Here is a 26,599-nt window from a genome sequence, read left to right as displayed (position 1 = left end):
TCTCCATTTTACAGGTAGATTTTAAATGTTTTGATAGTCTAAAAATAGCACGAATATTACACTGCCAGTAGCTCTTTGGGACAGAGGTCAAGACTCTTAAAAGATAACAGCCAGTAACCGCACATAATTGATCTCTAACTTCACACATCCCTTTTCCTTCACTAATAATGCAACAATACTTGCACTCAACTACAAAATAATTCAGATGTGATTAGGACTAATACCAGCTGTTAAGATAAAAACCCTATATTTTAGCTGTCCTTTGTATGAATAACACACCCAAACATCAACAACTGCCCAAGCTATGGCTTGTGGCTGGATTCACCCTCCCAGTTTGTCTGGACCCATGAGACACTCCTTGCATGTTTTCTGCAGGACTCTCAAATGAAGTGGACAAGGCAAACTAGATTACTTATTCTGGTGTTAACATCTGAGATTCACAGGCTGCAGTCTAACACCAGCTCCTTCCTCGCGTAGGACAACCACATATCCAGGTACTTATGGACATGGCAAAGCACAAGACATCTTTATTCCAGATGCCTCAGGCTCAATTGTAGTGAGATCCTTATTTTTCTTGACAGCAGGACAAAAGACCAAATGAGTTCCTATTCTGAAGAATTATATCACTGTAGAAAATTGTACCCCAACACTGACCAGTGAAAGATGGTTTGGGAGATTTGACTTGTCCTTTTTTGCAATGCATTTACCCCATATAAAAAAGGTAAATTTCTATCCAAAGCTGCATAAACCCCCACAACTAAAATCCATTCTCCAGTACTAAAGCTCACTTTTATTTTGTTATTGTAAAGAATAAATCTTATTATCATTAAAGAATTTGATCCCACATTCAAAATGCTTTCTATTTGTGCTCACCCTCCTCTTCCCAATTTAGAAATACAGCGCTGAAGTTCCTCCCACACACATTTGAAATCTTTGCTGCCATGAATATAATCCCATCAGTGATAATTACTGCAGATACAGAGAATGAGGAGAGAAAAAAAAAAGCCAAATCCTAACACCCTTCAACAGATTTAGTTAGACTAAATCCTAACCAACTTCGTGTTCTCCTGGGTTGTCAGAAATCTCGACAGCATACAGCTTCAGTCCTTGGTTGCTTTTTCCAATGTTATAAATCCGTGTGATATTTGGGCACATTTTATTCACAGTTTTCATCAACTGCCAACAAAAAAAAAAAAGACATATAGTTAGACAACACCGAATCAAAATAGATCTGCCATTAATTGTTTCACTCCATATTGGTTGTGGAAAAAAAACTCTTCATTTTCTTTTCTGATTTTTTTCTTAGTTGCAAAAGCCTTATATTTATTTAATGAATTTATGGCTCTGCTACAACACACCATAATGCTTTTTCAGCCAGAGCAAGCTGAATCCTGTCTGCTGAAACACCACAGCACAGGTGATGCTCAAGTTATTTCTTATCAGATGTATTTGTAATATTCTCACAAAATTCAGGATGTGAGAGGGAAGTCCAGTAGGAATAAAACCAGTGAAAACATACTACTTTACCATCAAGAAGTAGTAAATCACACTTCAAAAACATTATGCAGAGGAGGATAATTAGCTGTTTTAACATTCCTTTCTTTGCTCTCTGTGGGCATACAGTTAAGGGATTTGAGATGCCCCATAGCGTTTAGTGGCATGGTGTTGCATGAGGATTGCAGGTTGCCACAGACACTACCCAGTGAAGGAGGTTTCTCTCTCCTTTTCCCCTAGCAGCAGTGATTTAATTCAAAACAAATGAAGAGAGAAGGACATCATTTTAAACCTGTATTTCCCAGTAAATTCTTATTACACCCACCTCCACTGACGTCGAAACCAAGCCCACCCTTCTTCTATTACAACATGAAATCTCACGTGGGAAAATTGTTAACTAAGGCAGCATTGACATGGGTAAAATAATGAAACAGATAAAATCCGAATGACTCCATAAACAGAAGGATGTACTCCTTCAGTAAATAACAGATTCCTCAGAATTTGCTTATGATGTTTCAGAAAAAAAACCCAGAAGTAATAATGGAAATGCCAACAGCCTGTCTGAAGGCATTCATCCCATCAAAATCTATTCTATTCACTTTTTCTGCAGATACTGCATGACATAGTCAAAATAGAATCAAATTGCCTTAGTGCTTACTGAACCCAGGACACTACTGAAGCGCACTTGGGAGGTCATGGTTAAGGGTAGTTCTGCCTAAACCAACAAGCTAATACAGATGTCATCCAGGTAAGGATACCTGGAGTCTAAACTGTCACATAACTTTACTGTGGCTTTTCAGGTAAATGTTAAAATTTACAAACAAGACTAGAAATATCTGTGTTAATAATAAGAAGTTATTGTGAATAGCTGTAAATGATGAGAATTTGTCTCCATTTTTATTCATTGGAAGGCATTAATGAAATAAGGACTTTACTGTAAATTGGAACCCTAGGGACTATTAATTAGACAATCTTTTCATAAACAAGGGAGCATACATTAATGAAGAAATACTGTAGCACAACAAAACTCTTTGCTCACATAGTGCTCATTTAGAAACAATATTGGATGATCACAGGGCCCATGATTTTAAAGAAATGCAATTATTGGATGTGTCTGATTCCCATGCCAACATTTAGGAAATCTAAGCGGAAGCACAATTCACACTGGGAAGATCATTAAAATTCCTCTCATAAAAGGCTTCACTTCTATTTATAATCATGTTGCAAAGAGACTGAAAAGATGCTATTCCTGTATGTTTGCTCATCTCACATGTTGGGTTTATACATGTGAAAAACAATTTCTTTTGCAAATCTAAACTCAGCACTTGTTTAAAAAATACAGTCAGTTCTGCTCCTTCAGTGTATTGTCTAGTTTCATATCTGTTTTTTTTTCATCACTGTCATCATCATCAGTGTGCTGGTATGATGGAATACCCATCTGTTTCTATGGAACTCGTCTTAGCGTTCTGGGCATGCAGAAGTGGGTATTTCATCATTTGTTCCAGCTGAAACACAAAGCTGAAGCCGGAGGCCACTCACATTTTCTAGTGTTTGATATGAGTTATTTACTAACTTTCCAAGACATACTGCCTTAAAACTTTGGGGTCAACCTGCTCTTAATGAACCAAAAATACTACCAATGGATATGGAGCTATGGAGCTCTTTCTAAAGTATCACAGACCAAAACTTAGCCAAGGTCTGCTGCATGGGGATTATTAGCTTATGTCCTTCTGGCAACTAGATGAAAAAGATTATTATTGGATCAAATACTATGTTTTTCTCCAATAGAGATAAATATTATTTTTTCACTCTGCCAATGAGTACAGATACTGCATTAAAAGAAGGTCTATTGTAGGAAGCTAAAAATGGCTTTCTGTAACGTATAAATAATGTTTTTGTCTTAGACATATGTTTATTAATTCCTCTCGATACAATCTCTTCAAGCTGCTGGAAACTCGTCCTTGCTGATGTATTGCTGCATCCATGCAGCTCCCCAGGATACGAAATAAGGAAGATGAGCTTGAGCCTGTCATGTCAGAGATGTCTCTGAAATAAAGCTGCAGATCAAAAGCTTTCCTAACATGCCTGTCACTTCAGCGTGCAGAGGACACCAAGAGCATCAATTTAGGAAAGCAAAGTATGTTAAAAGTTCATTATAAGCAAGAAAAACGCCTAGAACCAAGTTCATATATTAGTTACTGGAAATATTTCTATTGGCCTCAGTAAACTCCCCATCACCTCTTTAATTGCAACCATGTGATTACTTCTGAGTCAAACAAAGAATCTTTCCTGAATCAGGGCCTCTGTAGTAGACTTGACTGTGGCTCTTTTGATAACAGTATGGATATAGTAATGTAGTTGAATGTTTATATGTAAATACAGTACTGAAAATTAACATATTTCATCTCTGGTTTTCCTACAGCCAGCACAATAGGTCACCTGAAATGTCAGTGTTTTCTTTGTGCTTTCTACAAACTGTCAAAGACAATTGATGATAACAGTCACTCGGGGCTTTATTAACAACCAGCAGGACTGTAAAACACTTTCACAATTACGATCACTAACAGTTCTTATTTGACAGTTCTTATTTGTTTGTCACTACCAATTATTTGCCTTATTTGGATCCTAGAAAAAGACTGCATGCAGCTGTTGAAAAAGCCTGGAACACTGGTTTCTGAAGGCCCAATTCCTTTATTTTGCAGAAGAGGTGTATTAAATGTAGGTCTAAGTGCCATCTACACTTAGAGGATGTAAAAGGACTCTCAGTCAATGCCTTTCAGGTTAGGGCTATTCTCTGGAGATCATAGCATCATTTAGGTTGGAAAAGACCCTTAAGATCACATCCAAGTGTTAACCTGGCTCTACCAAGATCTCTGTATTTCTCGTTCTGCTGCCAGCCAAAACAAAAAGTACCTCCTTCTTGAGCTTGGAGACTATCAGATAGAGACGACTGTCAACCCGGCATTGCATGCAGGCTAGGATGTTCTACATTTGTTTCTTTCACACTTAAACCTGTTCAATCGTTAACACACACACTGGTCTTTGACGTTGTGTATTATGATTACCTTGAGTCCATAATCACAGGTGACCATGAAAAGTAACACAAGACTTCAGGGGTGCTTGGAGTGGCTTGTCCAAAGGTAAAAGTCACATCTAGTATGTATTTAAAAATTAACAATCCCATTTCCTAAAAAACATATGATCTGGGTTTGTTGTTCAAAGACAAGGTTGTACTCAAATATCCATCTCAAACTATTTCTGGGGTTCTTTATCAACCATTTTAACAGCTTCCTATATAGCTCATCCAGTTCCAACCCAGGAAGGTTGATCCAAGCCCCTGTGTCCAACCTGGCCTTGAACACTGCCAGGGATGGGGCAGCCACAGCTTCTCTGGGCACCCTGTGCCAGCACCTCAGCACCCTCACAGGGAAGAGCTTCTGCCTAAGAGCTCATCTCAATCTCCCCTCAAGAGAGACAAGGTTAAACCATTCCCCTTGTCCTATCACTACTTGCTCTTATATGTACTAGATGTACTCTTATTATAAATTCCATCTTCCTAAACAGTGAGTTCTATTAAAATAATCTGGCACTGATGAAATGTCTCCCTCTCATAAAGACATGACATGTTACTATGTAATACATGCTTCCAAAACACAGCCCAGGGAACATCCTCTCTTTTTCCTTTACTGTTCATGACAAATAACTTCAAAGAACAGGGGTTTTCTATGTTGGTTGGTAGTGAAGTAGCTAATAAAACTGACAATAATGCACACACACTAATCAAGTTGACTCTAGATATCAACAGTCATTTTTCCATTTTCCTCTCAGGGCAGAAACTATGAAGTTCCAAAAATAGTTTTTGGAATACAAGACTTGTTGCAACCCAACCCACAGTATCCCACCTACCAGCAGCAGAACTGAAGTAGAATCCAATAAGCTCTAAATAAATCCATTATTTTGACAAAAAGAGAGCCAGCAATTGGGAAAGCACAGTCAAAGCCAGTTCACAACTGACAAGCTCTCAGCCATAGTGGCAAATTTTCTACTTTTATGAAAAGTGGAAAAACATTCCACTTTTTCCTGAAGGTATTTCTAACCTGACTAACCTGTCTTTCTGCAACAGGAATGTAAAAATACACTTTATTTTATTGTTCTTGACAGTAATTATGCCAATTGAGTGTCTATTTGTTTAGTCTTTGTGCTAAGAAATATAAGCCATGAAATCTCTACCGAAATAATTGTGTGACTCAGTACACAATTGCTCAATAAAGATGAATGGTGATTCATGCAGTATAAATACACTGAAAATTCAGCACACAGCAAATGATTCACACACTTCAAGTCCAAACATGTTAACTTTACATTCGAAGACAAAGTGGGCAGAAATATTTCTTTAGGACAACCCACACTTATGCCTGTGGTGATATGAAGCACGATTTTTTTCGTAGTGTTTTTTTTTTTTGTGCGTGTTTGCATAAATTTTCACAACTGTGAAAACAGAATTGGACACTGTATGGTTCATTCTGATTTTCTAAACCCACTGAAATGCAGAAGAATTCTGATGACTAAGACTAAGAAAGGAGTAACCACTAACATTCACCACTCCAATACAGATGGAAGAAAAATGATGGCACAGGATATGTAAATACTTCCCCTGCCATGTAGTCATGTTTTAGGTTAAATGATGTACAAATTAAGACTTTGGGATTTTAATAAATTACTTCTTTTAACAGATTAAATTAAGGGAAAAGATTTTTTTAGTCTGATTTCAGACACTATTTAGTAATATATTTAACAGTGTAGAATTCAGACTCCACAACGTCAAAAACCTGCACCCATCCACACTCCATCTAAGAGATCACACTCCAGCTTCTTTGCCTACCTGCCTCATTTCCTTGTAGTTGTGATGCTTGAAGTCCAGGTTATCTGTGGTTGTCATTTCGTTTCTCCTGTGGTAATAATTATTTGGGTCTGAGGAAAGAAATAAACAGATTTTCATGCGCTTATGAATGTCAGATTTAAAGATGCTTAGCCATCATAGCGCATTCAAAGAATGTGGAAATCTGAATTCCAAGTGCCTATATGTATTTAAAACATCTTTCAAAGGCAAAAGTCAAAAACCCAACAAATTTGAAATATTTCTAATTACTGCACAAGTCATCTCACATAGATTCAAACAGAAGGAAGGAGACAGCAGGAATCAGCTTGCTAGAGAACTAGTCTGCACAAAAATCTTAATGTCAAGAGAAAAACAGTAGGGCATCCTTCAGCTATAGAGGAGAGCAAAAGACACTGCAAAATGAGTTAGACACAAGATAAGGGGTGGGGGGTGGAAATCACAACTCAAGAAAAAGCCCCAGTAAATGTTTTTTGTCTACTTGATTTATTTGCTATTAGAAGGAATTATCTTTTAGCTTTCTGGATGAGTATTTTCAGAGTCTATGCTCTGCTTGCAAAGTACTGAAAGGCTCTACTGTGAATATTAATCATTCCTGATTACTTTCCTAAACATTTCTTTGCAGTTGTTGGATCTCTTTGTTACTTTAAAGTTAGCATATTCATTAATTTGTGGATACAAGTTATAATTTGTGCGCTTGAAGTATCAAAGGAGAACATGTGGATAGAACAAAAACATTTGTTTCCTTGCCTTTCCAAGCCTTTCACCTGGAAAACAAAACAAACCAGGCCAAGACTGCTCAGGGCTCATTTTTGTATATGTGCTCCTTAGTCTAATCTACTGTGATTTGGTTTTAGAAAAAAACAAGTCTATTTGGAAAACACTGGACACATTCCTTAATTTGCTGTATCTGGGATGTCTGGAATTTTGAGTCTGTGAAATCAGTGGCTGTCAGGCTGTTAGGAAAAATTTTCTCTTTGCAGAAAACAATCTTTATTTAAGATTGTTGGAAAAAAAGCCAAATATGAAAGCCTACATATGATCCTGCCTTATTGCGACACAATCAAAAGACGTTATCTCTAGAGAAGAAAAAAGGTTTGGCTGGCTATTTTCTAAACGGCATCACCCATCAGTTGTGATTGGTTTTGGGGACAATAAGCGTAATGTTTAGTAGGAAGAGTACACAGATATTATCCTCTAACAACACAATGAATTTACGGAAAACTTAAAAATACCTTATAACAACATTTTGAAGCTTCGTATTTGACATTAAACCTCTAAATGCTCAAATTTCTTCTTTGCATGGAATTATAAAAGTGTTTGGGTTTTGTTGGTTTTTTTCTTTTTTTTTTCTTATGTGGAAAAAAAAGCAAAATTTGAACTATTTAAGTTATTTATGAAATGAAACATGAAAGTTCCATTAAGCTTCACTGTAACACTCATGTTCTCTACCACTTATTTACTCTTCATTCACATGCTTGTCTCCAGTTCATCCTCTAAACTACAGCAAAAATGATGGAAGGTTGAACTTTACTCCAAAACATGACTGAAAAATGTCAAAACCCCACCTTGCCTCAACAAAATCTGCTTGTTCAATGCAGACTCTCCTTCCCAGTGAAAACTTATTCTGTAACAAGACCACCAGGAAATGGATTTAAATTAGAGCCTAATCAGGTGAGGAAATAAGATTTCTTTGCTTATTAAAAGAAAGTTTCAAAGAATCCAGAGGGTTAAGTTTCACATAATTCAACTGCATTTTCAGGTGTTCTTTCAAATCTAATTGCAGGCTAAATTGATGCAAGCCCACTGACAGCCATAATGCTGCACTAATGCTGCAGATGATTCTGGAATGCCAAATGCTTAAAGGGTCAACCCATATTAATTCATAGAGATTATTCATTAATATATTGATGACTGAGAAATGTAAATCACGAAACCCCTCCCCTTCTGGAGGCAATGTGTTTAATGCCACACAGCATATCTTCACCACTGTAAAAATCTCTCTTGTAACAATATAAAAATAAACATCATAAAACTGCCAGGATATTGAAGGCTTTTCCTTATCACCATGAGCCAAAATACACAGCAGCCGATATTTTTTTCCTAATACTTTAATCCCATTCCTTTCAAAGTCTGGCACTTTTTCCATACATCAAACGTTAATATCATGGGAATGACTGTGAACTCTGTAGAGTTGGTGGAAAATAAGTATAAAAATCATACAGTGAGAATGATTGTAACTTCGGTCCTTCCTCAAAAACAGTGCACAATTTGACAGCTCCCTAGAGAATTAACACTCCTATTTCTGCCAGGCTCTACTGTCAGTCTGCTTGGAGCACTGTATTCCTGCTGCAGCAGAAAAATTAAAAGCTAAAATGTAGAGTCTTGTGCACAGATGGTTAGGTCCACTTTGGCAAAAATTATTTTCTTTAATAAGACAGAGAATAAGAGATTAAGAAACTCAAACCATGGAAGAATTAGAAGGGAAATGCATTCATTTATTCACAGGACTAATTCAGTCTCTTTTACTTCTCAGGAGAAGGGATCCTGCAAAACTGTGGCACTCCCATTTATACAGGGGAATACTGTTTTTTTCTATCATTAATGTGTCTTTACTAGACACTAGAGATAACTAAGTTTGTAGGTAAATGTACCTTCATATTTCTATTCTTTGTAAGTATGGAGAAGTGCCTAAGAAGCTCTAAAATGCCCAACCACTCTCTGAGAGCTCCAGGAACTACCCATGAAAGTACCAGAGGACTGACTGCTCATCAGTTGGATGTATAGAATGGATTTTCTGTTATATTACAGCTCTACACAGCACCTCAAGAGGAGGAGCCCTGATGCTTCCAGTGGGTTTCCAGTTATTATTCAAAAAACAACAATGGGTGCTGGTTGTTTCTTACCTCCTTTAGTTTTCAGTATGCTCTGAGCTGGCACGAGAAAGTTATGACATGGGCTTTGCAATGACTTGAAGATGAAATTAACACTCACAAAAAATACTGTCAAAATTCATTTACTAAGTAAAACCTGCACCCATTCCCCATATGATTTGTTCATGTGCTTCTTTCTTACAGAAGTCCTACACTAAGTTGTATGCTGTCATATCAATGAAGCTTGCAAGCTCACAAGTGGCACTCATATGGTGCTCAAAGTGGACAAGATACTGAAGTCAATCCAAGTGATTTAGATAAAACTCTAGTCTAAATCCTTTAGACTGCCCTAATAATCTCACCGTGCCATTTTGCAAATGACTGATATTTTCATTTCCATTTAGTACAAGTAAATTTGACTTGTCTTCACAAAACTGAACATGCCACAGACAGCACACATGAAAAAAAATCCTGAAAAAAAAATCTGCTGTCAGACAACTCAGATGATTTTTAGTTTTTTTCCACATGATCTATTTCATGGCAGTCATGAGCATTAACATCACACACTAAATCAGCAGTGAAATCATATTCTTCAACCATACATGGAATCTTTTCTATATATGTTCATGTATAGTCAAATACCAAACAAATAATTCCAGTTAAGCATGAGGAATGATGATAATGGGTGAGAGGAAACCCAAACTCTTAGCCTGCAGTATGCTTCTTAAATTTTTCTGCCAACATTTGATTTTTCTAATGATTTCCCACAGTTTGATTCTTATAATAACTAGAATTCTTTTGGAATTAGGTGATACCGTCCATTCCATCCCAAAGCATCCTGATTCCTCAAAACTCCATTTTACAAATAAAATATGAAAGAAAATCTTTTAATGAGAACCACTGCATTGCTGGGGGTAGCTACACATTCGTCTTGATAAGTATGGAGAACCAGAATACATTTGCTTTTCCCAGGAGAATGATTGAATATGGTCTCATTTTTACCCAGCAAACTCTTCAAAAAATATTACATTGCCCAATATTAAGTTTTAGCTTTGCAATGACAAAGCAGAACATAAGTGCAGACTGTCACTCTAAGCACAAATTACTCTCGCAAGCAGTTAGCTGAATTTATGCAATATCACTTATAGTGAAAGATACTTGCAGAAAGTCACCGTTTTATACAAGGTGAGCACTAGAAAACCAGGTAGCCTGGCAATAAGAGACAAGCAAGGAAATTAAAACCAAATGGTGCATCCTCTGCAAAACACCTCACTCCATTACATAGTAGAGTTCATTTTTTATCATGGGTTGAAAGTGATGGCATAATCATGATACCAATGATAGCTTTCTATATAAGAATTATTAAAAATTAAATCTAATAAAAAATTTATTCCATTAAAATAATTGCCCATTGCCTTGAATACTCTACAGTATAAATAAATGCATGAAGAGCTCAGCTAATTTTCTCTCTCCTATCTCTGGGTACTTTTGATCATATGCAGTTTCTTTTTGATTTTCCTTAGGTTCAAGAAAGAAGAGGCACGGAAAGTACATCCAGCCCTCTGAGGCAACTGCAAAAGATTGTGTGTATCAGTCTATGCCTATGTAAATACCAACATTTTGGGAAAATGGAGAGGGAATTAAATGCTGGTGCTTTTGTCTTCTTTTTCCCCAGTGAGGAATGGCACCTCTGATCCTCTGCTATAGGTAGGCTTTTATGGCATCTTCCCTTTTTTTCCTTTTCTGGCATCAGCTAAATGTTTTTCCCTTGGTGAAACAGCAAATCACTTCTCCCATCTGAAAGACAGTGCTGACACAGTTGGATAACACAGCTTTTTTTGTAGAGCTCCTGTAATAGGTTAGAAAAAGGTTGTTTGTCAAGACTAGCCTACAATAGACCAAAAATGTATAAGTAGTATATTTCACTGATTGAAATTACCATCATTTTATGTAATACAGATTATCTAATCAGTAACTCCTCTGCTCCAGTTATCTAAATAGTAATTTCTCATGATTTTTCCAACTCTTGGTACACCATGCATAGGCAGGAGGTATATTCACAAACCACAGGAATGGGTCCTAACCATTGCCATCTCATTCTGTCGATGCAAACAAGCTTTCCTAGAATATTAATACCTTATTGAGGTTTATCCTTTATCTGGTATTCCTTTCTTACCCTCCCTTGTGAGCCTACGTGATGGAAAGCTGATCTACAGCACAGCCTGAATGCAAATTGCTGCATTTACTCAGGGATTAATAAAGATAGAAACCCTAACATTATAAGTTTAAAACACAAGAAATTCACAGTTCTGAAAAATTACTTTCCTTCCTTCCACCCTCTTTTTTCTTGGGGTATTTCCCTATGCCCTATATCTGCCTGTCGCTGTTGTTTCCTCAGGACACTGTGCATGGGAGTCCTAAACCACATCCAAACTGCTGCTCTCGACAACGTGATTTCTTGTATGTTCACACACAGAGTGCAAATATAATCAAACCCACAGCAGGTATTCAAGGAAACTGAGCATCACATAACTTCTTTCATAGGTCTTTGGGCTTTGGAAAGGACAGAGGTGTTTGAATTGACAGAGCTCCACCTCCTGACTTTGAACTTAGGAGACTTGCTCAGTTTTATAGTGGAAAACTCCGTCAGAAAAGAAGACTTCATTTCTAGTCACACTGCAATACAGTGTATCAGAGCAGCACTATCACACCAGTGAGTTATCTAACTTGGAACAAGTAAGACACTAATAAAGGGTGAGGAATCCAGTTACAGGGAACTACATATGTCCTACAGGAAGAAAACAGGCCTCTGCAAGCCGAGGACCAGGTTTGCTCTAGGAGCCTTGTGTGCGATGGATAAAATGAGCTAGAAGAAAGGAACATCAGTTCTTTCTGAGCTAAAAGGATGGGTAGGCAGCTTATCAAAACCTACTAGTTCTTTCAGTCCAATTACATTTTGAATAAACACACCCAATTCCCAATGCATTTCTCAATGAATGATTCTGGTATTTTCTTTCAGGGATAAATGGAATCAGCAACCGCAGGGAATTAACTCAATAAATGAATACCAGGAAGAAGCACTGATTACATTTCTATGCTAATCCAAGACCTGCAACAAGCTGGAATAGCACTCATTGGAGTGCTGATGGAAGTGCAGCTATGGTCTTACCTTGGTAGCAGTTTCACCCACTGATACAGCCCTGTGAAGCTGAAGGGTGACAAATGCTAACACTGCAAAGCAGAATTTGGCCTTGTATGGGTGTATGTGCAAATGAGAATCAAGTGTAAATAACTGCTGCACTTAATAAAAATCACTTTTTCAAATATCAACATTTTTTTCTCTTTCCTTTTCAAGTACCTATGTTCTTCCTTGAGCCTCATGCCCTGTGTCATAGGGTGGATCCTCTGCAAACCAGCACAGGAATTTGGGATAGATCACTACTTTCCGACAGCCCACTGGTCCTTTCAAGACAGAAGGGGAAATACTAGCTCTGGAATTGCCCCTTCAGGGTAAAAGCTATAATGGAGGACAAGAAACCCACAAAGTTGAAGTTTTCTAAATCCATGGTTGGAAGAAATCAGAATCCTATTGAAAACATGAATATTCACATACACAGGACACCCTGGTCACTGCCATTCAACTCCAGGATGCATTTGTTACCTACAGAAAAGCAGTTGTCTGAGCGCTGCTAAATTTTACTGCTTCATAGTAATACACCTACCTACTAAGTTTCATGATAATACTTGCCCCATACTTCTCTTTGATAAAGAATTATCCCTTCTGTGCCCCAGACTGGTTTTGTTTCCTGCGTATCTAAACACCTAAAAGACGAAAATCAGGCTACCTCTGCTTGGCATGTGAAGACCCTACATGGACAGTGGAATTGGAGGTAGCAAATCTCTAAGAAGCAGCAGGAACAGATAAAGCAGTAATGGTGGGCTCTGGAAAGGCAATAAAGAACCCAAACAAAGAACTGTCCCCAAGGTGCAGGAATTTAAGATCAAAGAGCAAAATAAAACAAAGAAAATGAGAGATGTGGAATGAATAGTGGACAATTGAGAAAACATTTGAAAGCTTCTTCCAATCTTTACCAAGGACTGGACCATTTACCTTTACCTGAGACTTACTAAGGATCATGCTGGATTTGATAGCACTTGAAATTGGCTAGAAATTCTTTACATCCCCAATTCCCCTCCTTCCCCTCTAACAAGATAAACACTAGTTCAGTTCCATTATTTGCCTTCAAATTAATTTAGGTAAGTCCTATGGCTTGTATGAAATCATAATAATAAATAATCATCATACTACATAATATAATGCTTTTCCTTGCCTGAGAAACTCAAGACATCTGCAAGTGACTGTCCTGATACATAATCCTATTGCCTCCCCAGTACATGCACACTCTGTAAGATTAATTGTGCTGCACTTCAGCCCAAACAACACAGAAAATCTTGTTAGATCACCCACGCAATGCTGTTTTATTAATAAAACCATTTGTAGATACTATGTGATTGCATTTGAAGATTTATCTTGATACTGATCATGTATCTGGACAGATTTTTTTTTTCTTTCTGCATAACTGTACTTACAGGTATTGCATCAAAAGCAAAAATATCCAAAGGAAATAAAATTTCTGAGTCTTGCTATAGGCAGCCACATCAACATCACTTGAGAAAGACTCTTACCTGGCAAAGGACACCCTAAGATTTCCAGTCTCATACAGATGCTACCTTCTTGGAACCAGGACCGTGGGTTTATGCGGATATAACGAGCAACCAGTGGCTCCGGCAACATATTGAGAACTGGGATCTCTTTTTCACTGTTTCCTTCAAATATCTATGCAGGCCAAACATACAAAAAATGGAAGATCAGCTCTTCAAAAAGTCTTTTAGCACTTGGGGTAATAGTAACAAAGTCACCTGGTACAGCCCCATGATGACAGTGGATAAGGCCAGAGCTGCTCTCCAAAGAACAAAATTCCCCCCATGCCCCTCAGAGAGGGGATTCTACACTCTCTCTGGCAATAGGCACCTCATGGGCATGAGATGTCCTCAGGGATCATCAGACTGATGCTAATCCTTGCATGGGCCATGCAACAAGAAACACATCATAGGCCAGACCATTGCCAGGGTGGCATTCGCATCCATAGGCAGACACATGCAGGTTTGCTATATAGGATATTCTGGATCCCTCTCCCTATTATGTGATTTGCTCTTAAAATTAGGGGGAAGACTGAGAGAAATTGCTTTGTAGTCTTTAACTGACCAATCAGGCAAATCAAAACTCCATGTGGACAGCCCCACTTTCCCACCTCTGCTCTTCATAAAACTTTTGTTTTGTGATACTCACCACATCTCCAGATTCGTTTCTGACAGCAGTCCATGCATGACTGTCATTGCTCACCAATACTCTGTAAGAGGTCACCCAGTTACTCCTTGAAAAAGACAAAGAGTAACTAAGTTATTTTTTTCATAACTTAGAATGACTGCAAGCTGTGCTTAGTGTAATAAAGCTTGTAAGACTGCTGGCAATGGAAATCCCATGTGGCACAGTCATGTCAACACTTGGCTGAAAAAGTGACATGCAAATCTAGATTCAACAGCTCATTAGAGCAGCCTAGCACATAGCAAATAAACAGTGAGATAATATCCTGAGGTTCCAGGAGGTGAGGGATTACTGCTCTCCTTTCTTTTTAGATGCAGAATTGGGGATAAATAGCTTATCGAGAGCAGATGCACCCAGTGTTTAGAAATCTTACCTTTTCAGCTACAGAACATTTATTATTTCTGCTGCTGTTATTGGAGAGGATAGAAAAATGTAATAAATCCTCTAGGAAGAAAAGCCTGTGAATTTCAACCAGGAAAATTTCCATTTCTTCCAACACAAGAATGACTAGAGCCTGCAGTCATTCCTGTATTTATTAGCAATAGGTAGGAACAGAGAGACAATTCTGTCTTTGCACAGCAGAATCCAATTGATCACAGCACTAATGCACTGCTACAATACTTACATCCATCTTCAGTAGGCTGATCTTTCTAGTGGCCTGGTAACCAATTTACAGCAAAATACCCTTTAACTTAAAAAAGCAAAATCTTCATTTGTACCTAAATTGTGCCTCACCTTTATTTTTTTTTTTCACCTAAAGAAGAGTAGAATAAATAGAATGCTGCTTCTTATATTCCGAGTAGATTTAAAGCTGTGTGGCTTTTATACTGCCTGGATGTTCCCTCCGGTAAGGTGTATACAGCGATGGAGAACGTAACACCTCTCATATTTGTTGGCCTGAAAAGGCAACAGTAACACATTCTTTTTTCCCCTAACACCTTCCTGGTTTCAACAGGCAGCGACTTGGAGGAGAACTGTGGCTTGGAGGTGTGTTTGTACTATAAAGTCAGTCCAGGATGATTAAATTCTATATTATTATATATAAACTGATTGTGCGTAACCAGCAGTCCTCTAGAGCAGTCCTTCTTTAACACAGGCTCTCAGATAAGCTACAAAGTCAGATTGCTGGGAATGAAACCAGGATAAGGAAAGCTCTTAGGACTAGAAAGAAGAATAGGGGCAATTTGGGCAGAAATGAGAGAAGCATCAGAGCATACGAATCAGAGATCAAGGAGTACCTGGAAGAACAGACACAGGTAGGAACAACTTTCCGTTGTAGCGCACCCATGCAAACACAACATTCTTTGCTTTTTGATCTTTTAAAAATCAACAAATACCCATAAACTACCTATGAACATACAACATTGACTCCACTGTGTTTACGTTTAAAGGGACAAATTAGCCTTTATGCGTTCACTGAGAGATTCAGGCTTTTGGTGAAGACCAAGAAAAGGACAGGGGCAGAACAAGAGCAAAATCATCAGCCATAAGACCAGCACAAGTTCACTCAGCTTCATCTTGTACAAAATAGTGACCTTAAGATGATGCCAAAGTAAATGCATGGCAGCAAAATATCTATAATTTTACTCAGAAAATAAAACAGCAGAATGAAATTTAAAGTGGTGTCACTTACATAAAAGATTCAAAGTGATGTCCAGACTTACAATGGCACCTGAACCCAGAGATTAGGTGTTTAGTAAGATTTAGAAAAGCACTTCTGTATGTAAGTATACTAATACTCCCCAAAGTCAAAGAGGAGATATCATGGGATCTTCAAAAAATGACGGAACAAACCCAGCTCTGTTTCACACACTAAACCAGCCCTCTGCAAATCTTCCACCAGCCTTCTTTAAGGAATAGATTTTTGCCATTCATGTTAGTTTGTATGGAAAAAGCTTGACTATTGCCAAGCAGACTGAACTCATTATCATATGAGCAGATGAATATAACTATGACTTGTGATGGACACACTACTTCAATGGTCATTAAACAACTGTAACAAGTTAGCAGCACTCTGAAAATACTAATTGTCTGCCTGTCAGTGGAAGATCTCCTGGGGTAAGGGATTTATAGGGGATCTGTTACATGCTGGATAGACAGTGACATCAGTGTGTTACATAGGTTTCTACTAATTCTTGTAAAGAATTCAACTTTTTTCTTTCAGCTTCGTTGTGTAAGTTAAAGGAAGGCAGATGTACTTCTAGCAGACATGAAAATTAGGAATTTTGGAGGCCAACATCAAAACTCCAGGAAGAAGAAAAATAGCTTTTTCTGATTGGAAACCAACCAACAGTAGAAAAAGCACCCAGAAATTGAACTCAACCACCCAAATTCAAGAGGAAAACTCGCGGGTTTGGATGGTGGTGGTAGTGTACACATACAATGCATATTAAATGGTGAGGTTTTTTTTGGTTTAGTTGTTTTGGTGGTTGGGTTTTGGATTTTTTTTTAATTATTATTAATATTCTTGGCCTTCTTTCAAAATTAGGCTAAATGGCAATGTCACAAATCAATCAACATCATTGCTTCTGAAATATTCCAGAACCTTTATCACTTCAGTTGCACAAATAAGATAAGAGCAAGCAATACATTCATTACACCTAGAAAATAAAACCTAAGAGAATACCACAGTCACAAAACCAAGACAACGGTGGACTTTCTTCATAATCGAGAATTTTGTAAGAAAATCATGGCTTTTGCCAAGAAAAATGGGAATCAAAGTTTTTAACAGAACCAGCTCATTTTAGTGGCGTGAGAAACCGTTGCTGCTGCACTGCCATTTTCATGATAGGGCTTTTATTTCCAGCATTTTAATTTTCTCATTCCCCACAAAGGTGCAAACTTCTCCCAAAAGAGAATGCATACTTGTCAGTTGTACACATTTACCATCTTGAGTGGCAACGTGCTTTTCAGAGGATGTCTGCCAATTAAGATACAAAATGGATTACATCCATTCTTTTACATTTGCAGTATAGGAGGACTACAGAGGGCCATGGAACAAGATAAATTAGCATAATGTATTAGATCACACACCACATCCTGTTAACTGTGCTTGCCTATAAGGATTAAACATCCACTTTGTATTTAGTGAGATGCAGAATAAAACCCTCATGGGCGACTAGATCCTTCTCCCAGCGGCACCAAATCCAAAACTGCCTCTAGGGACCTAAATTCTTCCCCCTTTTTTCCGAACATCATAAGAAAAATGTTTTTTTTGTCAATATTAAGGAGGCTACTGTAAATTCAGATTTGCCTCAGAAAGGGCATCTTCTGCTTAAAAGTCATGTTCCCCATGGTGGGGAAGGGGAATTCTGCATGCATTCATGCATTCGGAGTATCTGGAAAACTGGCAGAAGCTTCTGACCAGGGAGCCGAGTGTTTTTAATTCCCACATATTTCTACAGGTACAGACCAGAAGAATAGCATTCAACGTACTAAATCTTCTGAGAAGCTGCAGATTTTCTACACATGTGCAGCACAGGAGGTCTTCTAGGAAGCAGATGGATATGTTACACATGCTCAAATCAACAACCAGTCTGTTTACATTAAGTACAGCTCTTCCTAGAATTGAAGAGCTTAATATCTATACAGTGCTCTGTTCATTCATGTAGACACAGAAATCTAAAGGTTTTGGGGGAAATCCACCACAGAAACATGATAGCTAAGTGTCCTGGGTTCAGCAGTAGCAGTCATTTTTTCCTCCTTCTTAGTAGCTGGTGCAGTGCTGTGGTTTTGACTTTTGGCCTGGGAACAGCGCTGATAACACCGATGTTTTTAGTTACTGCTCACATGTTTAGTCTGACCAAGGACTTTCTGAGCCTCATGGTCTGCCAGGGAAGAGGGAAAACCAGGAGGAAGCAGAGACAGGACACCTGACCCAAACTGACCAAAGAAGTATTGCATACCACAGCATACCATGCCCAGGATGTAACTGGGAGTTACCCAGAAGGGCTAGTTCACTGCAGGGTGGGACTAGGTATTGGTTGGTGCTTGGTCAGGCTGGATATTATCAGTGGGCAGGTGGTATTGTATTCTCTTCCCTTGTTATTTCCTTTATCATTATTATTATTGGTGGTAGCAGTAGTGGTTTGTGTTATACCTTAGATAATAAACTGTTCTTATCTCAGCCCGTGGGAGTTGCATTCTTTCAGTTCTCCTCCCCATCCCTCTGGGAGCAGGGAGAAGAAAAGGGAGCGGAGTGAGAAAGAAACTGCGTGGCTGATTTATGGCTGACTGTGTTTAAACCACGACACTGAGATAAGGTCTTTTGATAGCAGTAGTATTGGGGCATGCCATCCGTATTGTTATCTGACAACAGGGAGATCTATCATTAATTTCTATACATTAATTTCTTCAGCACACCACATGGAAACTTTTTGGGACCTATCAGCACTGAACAATGAAGCTATCTAAGGAAAACTGAAAGAAAGCTGCAATGCTTTCCAGTACTTTGGATGTCCCTACAATTACCATTGAGAAGCTCTTCTAAATTCACTCCATGAAATCTTCTTGGACCCACCATTGTATGCCTCAGAAAATACATATACTGATTGGTTTCATAGAGACAGGGAGACACCATTCAGGGAAGTCCTATGCCAACATTCAGAGAAGAGTGCGTTAGTTATTAAGCCCTTTCTTGGCAGGAAGCTAGGCAATAGAGAAGTTATTGCATGACAGTACCTTCTGAAGTGTTTCAGGTTACCTCTAGTTCATCATGCTCTAACAAAGTGCTACTTACATGACTGCCTCATTTAATTCACCAATGTTAGAAAAGGATCATGAGATACAGATTTGGCAGGAACCATTTGGGTTCAGGTGCTTCCCATTAATAATCCTTCTTAAAATTTATGCCAGCCTTATCTCCTCAGGAGAAACCCACCAGGAAAATCTCAGTATCTATTGCCAACATTAATCAATTCATTTCACAGAAATTAGACGCAAAAATCAAAACCAGATTCAAAATCACTGCGGCGAATTTAACTATTATTAATTAGTTGGGTTTATCTGTAACGCATTAGCTTTAGACAAGGCTTATTTGAACATCTTTGACTTTAAGTTTCTTGAGATGCAAGGAAATATCCAGCCTGGCCACTCTCATTTTAAAAAAAAAGGAAAAGACAAACTGAGGGATTGAGTGACTTGTCCAGGGACACGGAGGAAACCTGAATCAAAGCGGAGAATTAAAAACAGATCTCCCACAGCCTTAGCAGCTTCCCGCCTAGAGAATCAGCTTTTTCTTACCGAACCACAGTAGCATCAGGCTGCAGTGTGTAGGGAAAGATACCATGCCGCCACCAGAACAACAAAACATCCTTCTGCCTTGCCTTTCCCAGTATAACTTGCTTACTTTTCTTTATGTGTATTGGACACCTAGAAGACTCTCAACCCAGCACAGCACATAGTGAGTGCTAAATGAGAAGCAGTGGAGGGACACCAGGCTTTTGGCTGCCCAGCTTCCAGCAGGTAAGTACATCAGCTGAGACATCTGACTATTTGTGTTTGGGTTTATATTGTTTGAACTGTGCTTGCTGCATGTAATACCTTAAGGCCAATCTCCTCAATTATGGAAAGCTGAATAAGCAACAAGTGAAGTAAATCTGATACTCTTATCCTAGTCTCCAAGGATGCTTTTCCGCATCACTAAAACCCCACGCGTATTGAGATAAATAAGGAAAGCTGTCAGGTGCTGGTCAGCAGAAGCCAAAGGCAACAGTGGAAGAGATGTTGGGGATGCGACTAGCAAACATTGGCAGAGTTCATGTTAGCATCATCTGCAATGGATGTGGCTCCAGCTGACCATCTTATTCTGCTGTTATGAGAGTCTCATCTCTCTGCATTACAAAATCCTAAAATTAATAGAAAACAGAACCAGACAAGCACATAGATATGCATCCATCAATAATATATAAATCAACAAGCCAAAACACCTACACAAAAACCAACATGTTAGTTAAGCTTTAAACTACTCATGCAACAGAATCAGCATGCTGACAATTAAATGGCTTTCTGCTTGAGAAGTAATTTGTAGTCTCATGCAATTAAATGCAAAGCCATTAACATTAATATTCTATAATAATATTTATACTGATAAAATTTTAAATCACCCATTACCAAACAGTTTCAAAAGGAAGCCAAATCAAAAACTGCTCAGGCTTGCCACAGGTAGCACAGCAAGCTTCACAAACTAATTCAATCAGTGTGATTTAAGAGCTGGAGCTTGACTAGCAAGCAAGGGTAATTCTTTTAAATAGCTGAAATTTTGAAAGTTTAAGTTTTAAAATTGCTTCTGTCTGACTTAAATGAATACACTGAAACCAGACCCTGCAGAGGGCCTCGAAGAAAAGCTCAGGGCCAGAATCTGACTTGCGTAGAATGAATTCAGCAATGATTTTTATAGCGCTCTTCTCAGCGAGGAGGAGTTGGGGTTGCAAAAGTGTTCCCCACCTGACGGTTGTCACTTACAGCCAGGTTTTGACAAGATTCTGGTCTCTGACTTTCTAGAAAGTCCAGTGCTAGCTGTGGGTATTCCCTTTTGCTCTTATACAGTCAGACAGTAACATCTGAAGGTGTCTTTGTGGGGTCAAAGACATCCTCTGCCCCAAAGATTCTGTGGTCTTAGCATCTATCATTTAAAGCCACTCTATGCAAAGAGACCTGCTTGTGCTTGAAATTATTCCTATACCTGATCCTCCCCTTTCAGGTCTCCTGCATCTGCTAAACACAACCAAGCTGTGATTCCTTTCCTTATAAACTTCCTTTTGTGAAGTTTTTAATTTACCATTCTTTTTTTGTGCCTATTACACCTTTGTAAATCAGTCATGTGTCTGAGGAGAAAAATCTCAGCTATACAGGCACTGCCTCACCATGTCCTTTTGTCTCCTTCCCTGTGAATATTAAAGTAATGGAAAATGAAAAGCTCTGACAGTAAACAGCAAATACTGCCATTTGTGTGCACAGCCGTGAGCATATTTAAAGTAATGCTGAAAGAGCTCAGATCTACCAAGATCACACAAAAATGCGGCCAAGTATCCCTTGGTGCATGCAGAAGTGATGAAGGGCATGGATGGAGGGGAAAAGAACAGCTGCCTCATGTCCCCCAGCTAACCCCATACACAATCATTCTCATTGCAACAAGTCATAATACACATGCAAAATATACAGATCAAGGCTGTGATTAATAAGTGCAAGTAGATGCCTGTATTCATTTGATGTATCCTCTTCCTAAAGGCTTTGGCTCATTTGATTTCTAACTACCCATTGTAGGCCCTTCCAAGGAGGTTAAGAAGCTTTCCTTCCTCTTCTGAGCATCCTGTGAGCCTCACTTTGCAAAGCAGACTCTCTCCACACAGCACCACCCTTTGAAAGGTTGGACCAGATGACTCTTGAGGTCCCTTCCAATCTCATACTCTAAGATTCTATGATTGCAGTGATAGGACAAGAGGTAAGGGGTTCAAACTGAAACAGGCGAAGTTCAGGTTAGATATAAGGAAGAGGTCCTTTACTATGAGGATGGTGAGGAACTGGAACAGGGTGCCCAAGAGTGTTGTGAATGCTCCACCCCTGGCATTGTTCAAAGCCAGGTTGGACAGAGCCTCAGGAGACATGGTCTAGTGTGAGGTGTCCCTGCCCACAGCAGCAGGGTTGGAACTGGATGATCTTAAGGTCTTTTTCCAACACTAAGTATTTTGTGAATTTATGATTCAAACCTGCTCCCTTCCAGTGCTTCACCATGAGTCACCAAGTCTTTGGTGTACATGAGTCATAACTGGAGCAAGAGCACCACGACAAAACATACCCATAACAGAATGAGTTTTGACATTCTTGACAATCTTGTGAAAATATAAGCACATTTCTGAGTGTGCTGTCAGAATCCCACCTACATGGGATCATCTGAGCTGGTCACAAAGCCAGCTCCTCATTGAGGACTACTCATCAGCAGTGAGAAATGCTCTACCAAAGTCCTGCATAAAGTACAAGAACCAAGGTGGAAGATGAACATGGCACAGGGACTGAAATTAAGCAAGTAAGTGGAGAGCACTGAAGGCTGAAGCTGCCAAAGGCTAACTCTCAGAGCTTCAGCCACTGAAAGCCCCTGAGATGGCTCCACCATTTTAATGAAAAATATAACTTAAAAATGTCAATTATAAACACTAGTATAATATGTAACTAGTGACATTAATATATCAGGGGAGCTTTTCCTATACTGAACTCAGGTTGTTTTATAAGTCACATCAATATACTTGATATGATTTCAGTGGATTTGGAGCAATTCACTCTACCAGAGCCTGACTTCAGGGAAGCTGTAATAACCTCTGCAGTCCTGTCATCCAGTCAGGGCAAATAACAGTTTGCACTGATTTAATGCACCATAACAATTCAAGTCTGTACACAGCAGCTGCTTATTTTATTATGTAATTTGGATAAAACATAGAGACATTTTCACTGGATTTGCTGAAGTTTCATCGGGGTAGGTTTTCATAGGTACTACTTTGAAAGTCAACACCAAGTACCACTTCTGTCCTTGTGAGCTGGACAGGATTTATTCTACAGTTTATTCTATTATGCTTCCAAAGCAGTACTGCACTGCTGTTGTATTTTGCCCCTTCATATCTGCAGTGAAAAATTCTTTTACTTAGGTATACGTAGAAACAATACAAATACCTGTGAGTAATCACTACACTGTCCCACATGCCAATGCAGGTACACTGAAAGGATTATCACTGCTCTTTATTCTCTTGTTATTGGAATACTGAAGATGCTGATGTGATTATCACTTCATGAGGCCAATCTTACTGCTGAGATCATGAACTTCATACCATGAACGAGTGATAAACTGGGAAGGAAGCAAGGATTTTCGGCCTCTTGCAAGCGAGGAAGTTTACCACCTTGCAATCCTCACACACAGACTGTCCATAAAAACAAATCTCGGCTCTTGAGGAACTGCCAATGAGTACAGCAATAAGTTAAAATCTGGGGCAACACATTCATTTTGTTACTAAAGAACTGTACTTCTTTCTGTACTGCACCACCAAAATTAGAAGCAAACCGCACTGACCTAAATCTATCCTGAACTATATCTCTGGAAGGTACCCAACTTGCTCCAGAGCTACAATTCCCTAAGGACAGTTTGTCAAAAGGGATTTTGGGAGATCATGAAGGGCTACACTGCACACAGAGAAGGATGACGGTGTACTGCAAGAAAAAAAGCTTGCAAACTCATTCCCCTATTCATTTACAAATAAACTGCCTTTAACAAAAGCAGAATCAGAAAAAACCTGATGCTCTGGATATTCATTATGTGCTATCCCTACAGAGTAGCACAAGGAAATCAAACAAGTGACCCAGTAGGGAACGTGTAATGGTGACTACACAGTTTCTAGATAAAACTTAGCTTCAACAGCAATGAACAAAAGCCACAAGTTTTAAAAGTGTCAGTTTAGAAGCAATATGTGCAAGTCATTGTAATTATTCCTTCCAGCCAGCAACACCATTGATTTGTTGTCTCCTCAAAACAACTAACCTTTAAAGTGTTGTTGCATGCAGACAGATCTCTACGTAAATCAGACTTGAAAATGACCACATCCCCCCTTATTCTTTTTTTGCTCCTTCTTCAAGACATTGTCCCATCCCTGGTAATGTTCAAGGCCAGGCTGGATGAGGCTTGGAGAAACTTGTTCTAGTTGAAGGTGTCCCTACACATGGCAGGGGGCTGGAACTGGATAATCTTAAGTTCCTTTCCAACTGTACCCATTCTAGGAGTCTGATTCTATGATCTTGGGCATCATGGTTTAGTAGGGGGTGTCCCTGCCCACAGCAGGAGGGTTGGAACTAAATGATCTTAAGGTCCTTTCCAACCCTAACTATGCTATGATTCTATGATCTTACATGAAAGTAAGAAAATCCTCAATATTTCCATGACTCTGAAAAGTCATAAAGATATACATGGAAATAAGTTTATTTTGACTTTTCTAAAAATTTCAGATTTTCCCCTAGGAATTTGAGCATTCTGCACATGTTTTGATTGTTGTTGTCATGTTATTTCATGACATGCAGCAATAGTGCATAATTTAACATGGTTGAAAGGTTAATTTTAAGAAAATGCATCAAATCAAACACACTTTACTCAGTGACATATTGCATCCTCTTCTAAAAATCAAAACAGCTTTTGCATTGAAACCGTCTACAGCTTTATATTACAGTCAGTACTGTAATATATTTAGATGTGTGGGTTTTCTCTTGATACAAAAGGTGGTGTTAAATTATCAAAAGACAGTTTGGGTTGTGGGAAACATGTTTCCTGTGTGTCTTAGATTCTTGCCAAACTGCTAAGAGTGATTAATATCTTTTCCCTCTGTCAAGGGAGTGCATATTTTAAAGTATCACATCATTGCTTCAAATATATGGCAAGATTCCATGGTGATGCTTCCAGTGTCCCCCACTCAACACCCTTGAACAGTTGTTTGAAGATACTTGGTTCTTAAAACTGAAAGATGTACCGGCAGCAATACAAAGAATTGCATACTGCGTTTCTCCCCAAAATATGCAGCCATAAACCCTCCTGTAGCCCAGCTATGGCACCATCCACCTCTCAGAGGTGGATGTCACATACCTTTCTAAAAGGCCACATCATTCACACAACTTTGTCTAGTTTGAGAAGTCAAACAAAACAGCTCTGCAGAAAGATGCCACTGACATCTATCAAGCACACAGTGAAACAGTGTAGTGACTGTCCAGAGACAACAACCTCCCGATGTTCTCAGTTCATACAAAGGAACTGATGTTCTGCCCACTCTCAAGGTGTTAGCTTTTATTTGAATCAACTAACACTTGTGGCACTCCCAAGATCTGGATATCTTCAGTGTAAAAATCAAAAAGAGTCCTGGTTTTAGCAGCTGGACCCCACTTTATACATGAAATTTCAAGCCTGCAGATCTTCTCAATAATATAAGCACGGCTTACCATTTACAATGGTAAAAGAGTGCTTTGCCATGATTTCAGGTGTCCCAAGAATGACTGAGGTAGCTGAACAGCAACAGCCCTTGAGCTTATGCGCTTGCTTTGACTGGTAAAAAAACCTCCTCAATTTAGGCACGTTTTGCTCAAAACCTGGCTTTGCTTGTTACAGGAGTTAAAAAGAAAAGCAGAAAGATTTGATTCCACATGACTATTATGGAATTCACAGCCAGGCAGCCTGAGCACACGGTTTGACTCAGAAGTGTTTTTCCTTTAAAAGGAAATGATTAAATAATTCAAGTATTCATTACTAACCAAGGATGGCTTCCTTCTTTCTCTAGTCAGCTCATCTGCGCTTCCAAATAGCTGTTTCTGTACCTAAGCCTCTTCCTCCTCAAGGCTCTCATGCCTCAAGCCAAAGAGCCCTGGACTGTGAAGCAGAGCCACAACACACAGCAGAAGACAGACAAGAAACAGCAACTTCCCATGAGATTAGGAGAGAAATATCCGAGGTGAAACAATTCCTGCCAGCACAAAGTGACAACCCCGCACATTTGTGTGTTGTTTGCATTGTGTCAAGATTAATCTTCAACTCATCATTGCCTATAAAGCTCAAAAAAGCCTCAACAAGCAAGGCTGGATGCGAATAGACCGTCTTTCAACAGAGTAGGGCATCAGCAAAACCAGACTACAGTTGCCAGTGCTGCTGTAAAGGAGCAAAGGGTTGCTTCCACCACCAGTATACTAGCTCTGGCTATAGCTTCAGACATACAAGCAGAATCAAAGGCCAGACTGTTAATAACTCAAACGGTGCAACCCTACAGTGAGGGGCAAAGCTATTTGATGCAGGATTCAGCAGGGTCTCCTTGTCTGCCCTCCCAATGCTCATTTTACATGTCCTCATTAAGTCAAAAGGAGGAAGCTAAAGGGACCAGGACAGGTTCAAAACTGATCAAGGCAGAAGCTCGGGGGGTACTTTTGGTTAAGTACATTGTT

The 26,599-nt window shown here is 39.0% G+C and overlaps 1 protein-coding gene across 2 annotated transcripts in view; it reads right to left on the bottom strand.

Moving 5' to 3' along the window:
• CPXM2 (carboxypeptidase X, M14 family member 2) overlaps nucleotides 1–26,599 on the bottom strand; it is a 78,264-nt gene that overhangs the window by 14,726 nt on the left and 36,939 nt on the right. For both annotated transcript variants that reach the window (XM_061458557.1, XM_061458558.1), the window contains 4 exons: nucleotides 14,615–14,699; nucleotides 13,951–14,101; nucleotides 6,377–6,465; nucleotides 1,053–1,176 (listed from right to left, as the gene is read on the bottom strand). In XM_061458557.1, the coding sequence (XP_061314541.1) occupies nucleotides 1,053–1,176; nucleotides 6,377–6,465; nucleotides 13,951–14,101; nucleotides 14,615–14,699 (449 nt within the window). The remainder of the gene's footprint in view (nucleotides 1–1,052; nucleotides 1,177–6,376; nucleotides 6,466–13,950; nucleotides 14,102–14,614; nucleotides 14,700–26,599) is intronic.

This window comes from Pezoporus flaviventris, unplaced genomic scaffold (genome assembly GCF_033815535.1).
Source record: "Pezoporus flaviventris isolate CSIRO_AGI_PZ_B2104156 unplaced genomic scaffold, CSIRO_AGI_Pfla_v1 ptg000029l, whole genome shotgun sequence".
In the NCBI taxonomy this organism is placed as follows: Eukaryota; Metazoa; Chordata; class Aves; order Psittaciformes; family Psittacidae; genus Pezoporus; species Pezoporus flaviventris.
This window is presented reverse-complemented; position numbering and strand designations above follow the sequence as displayed.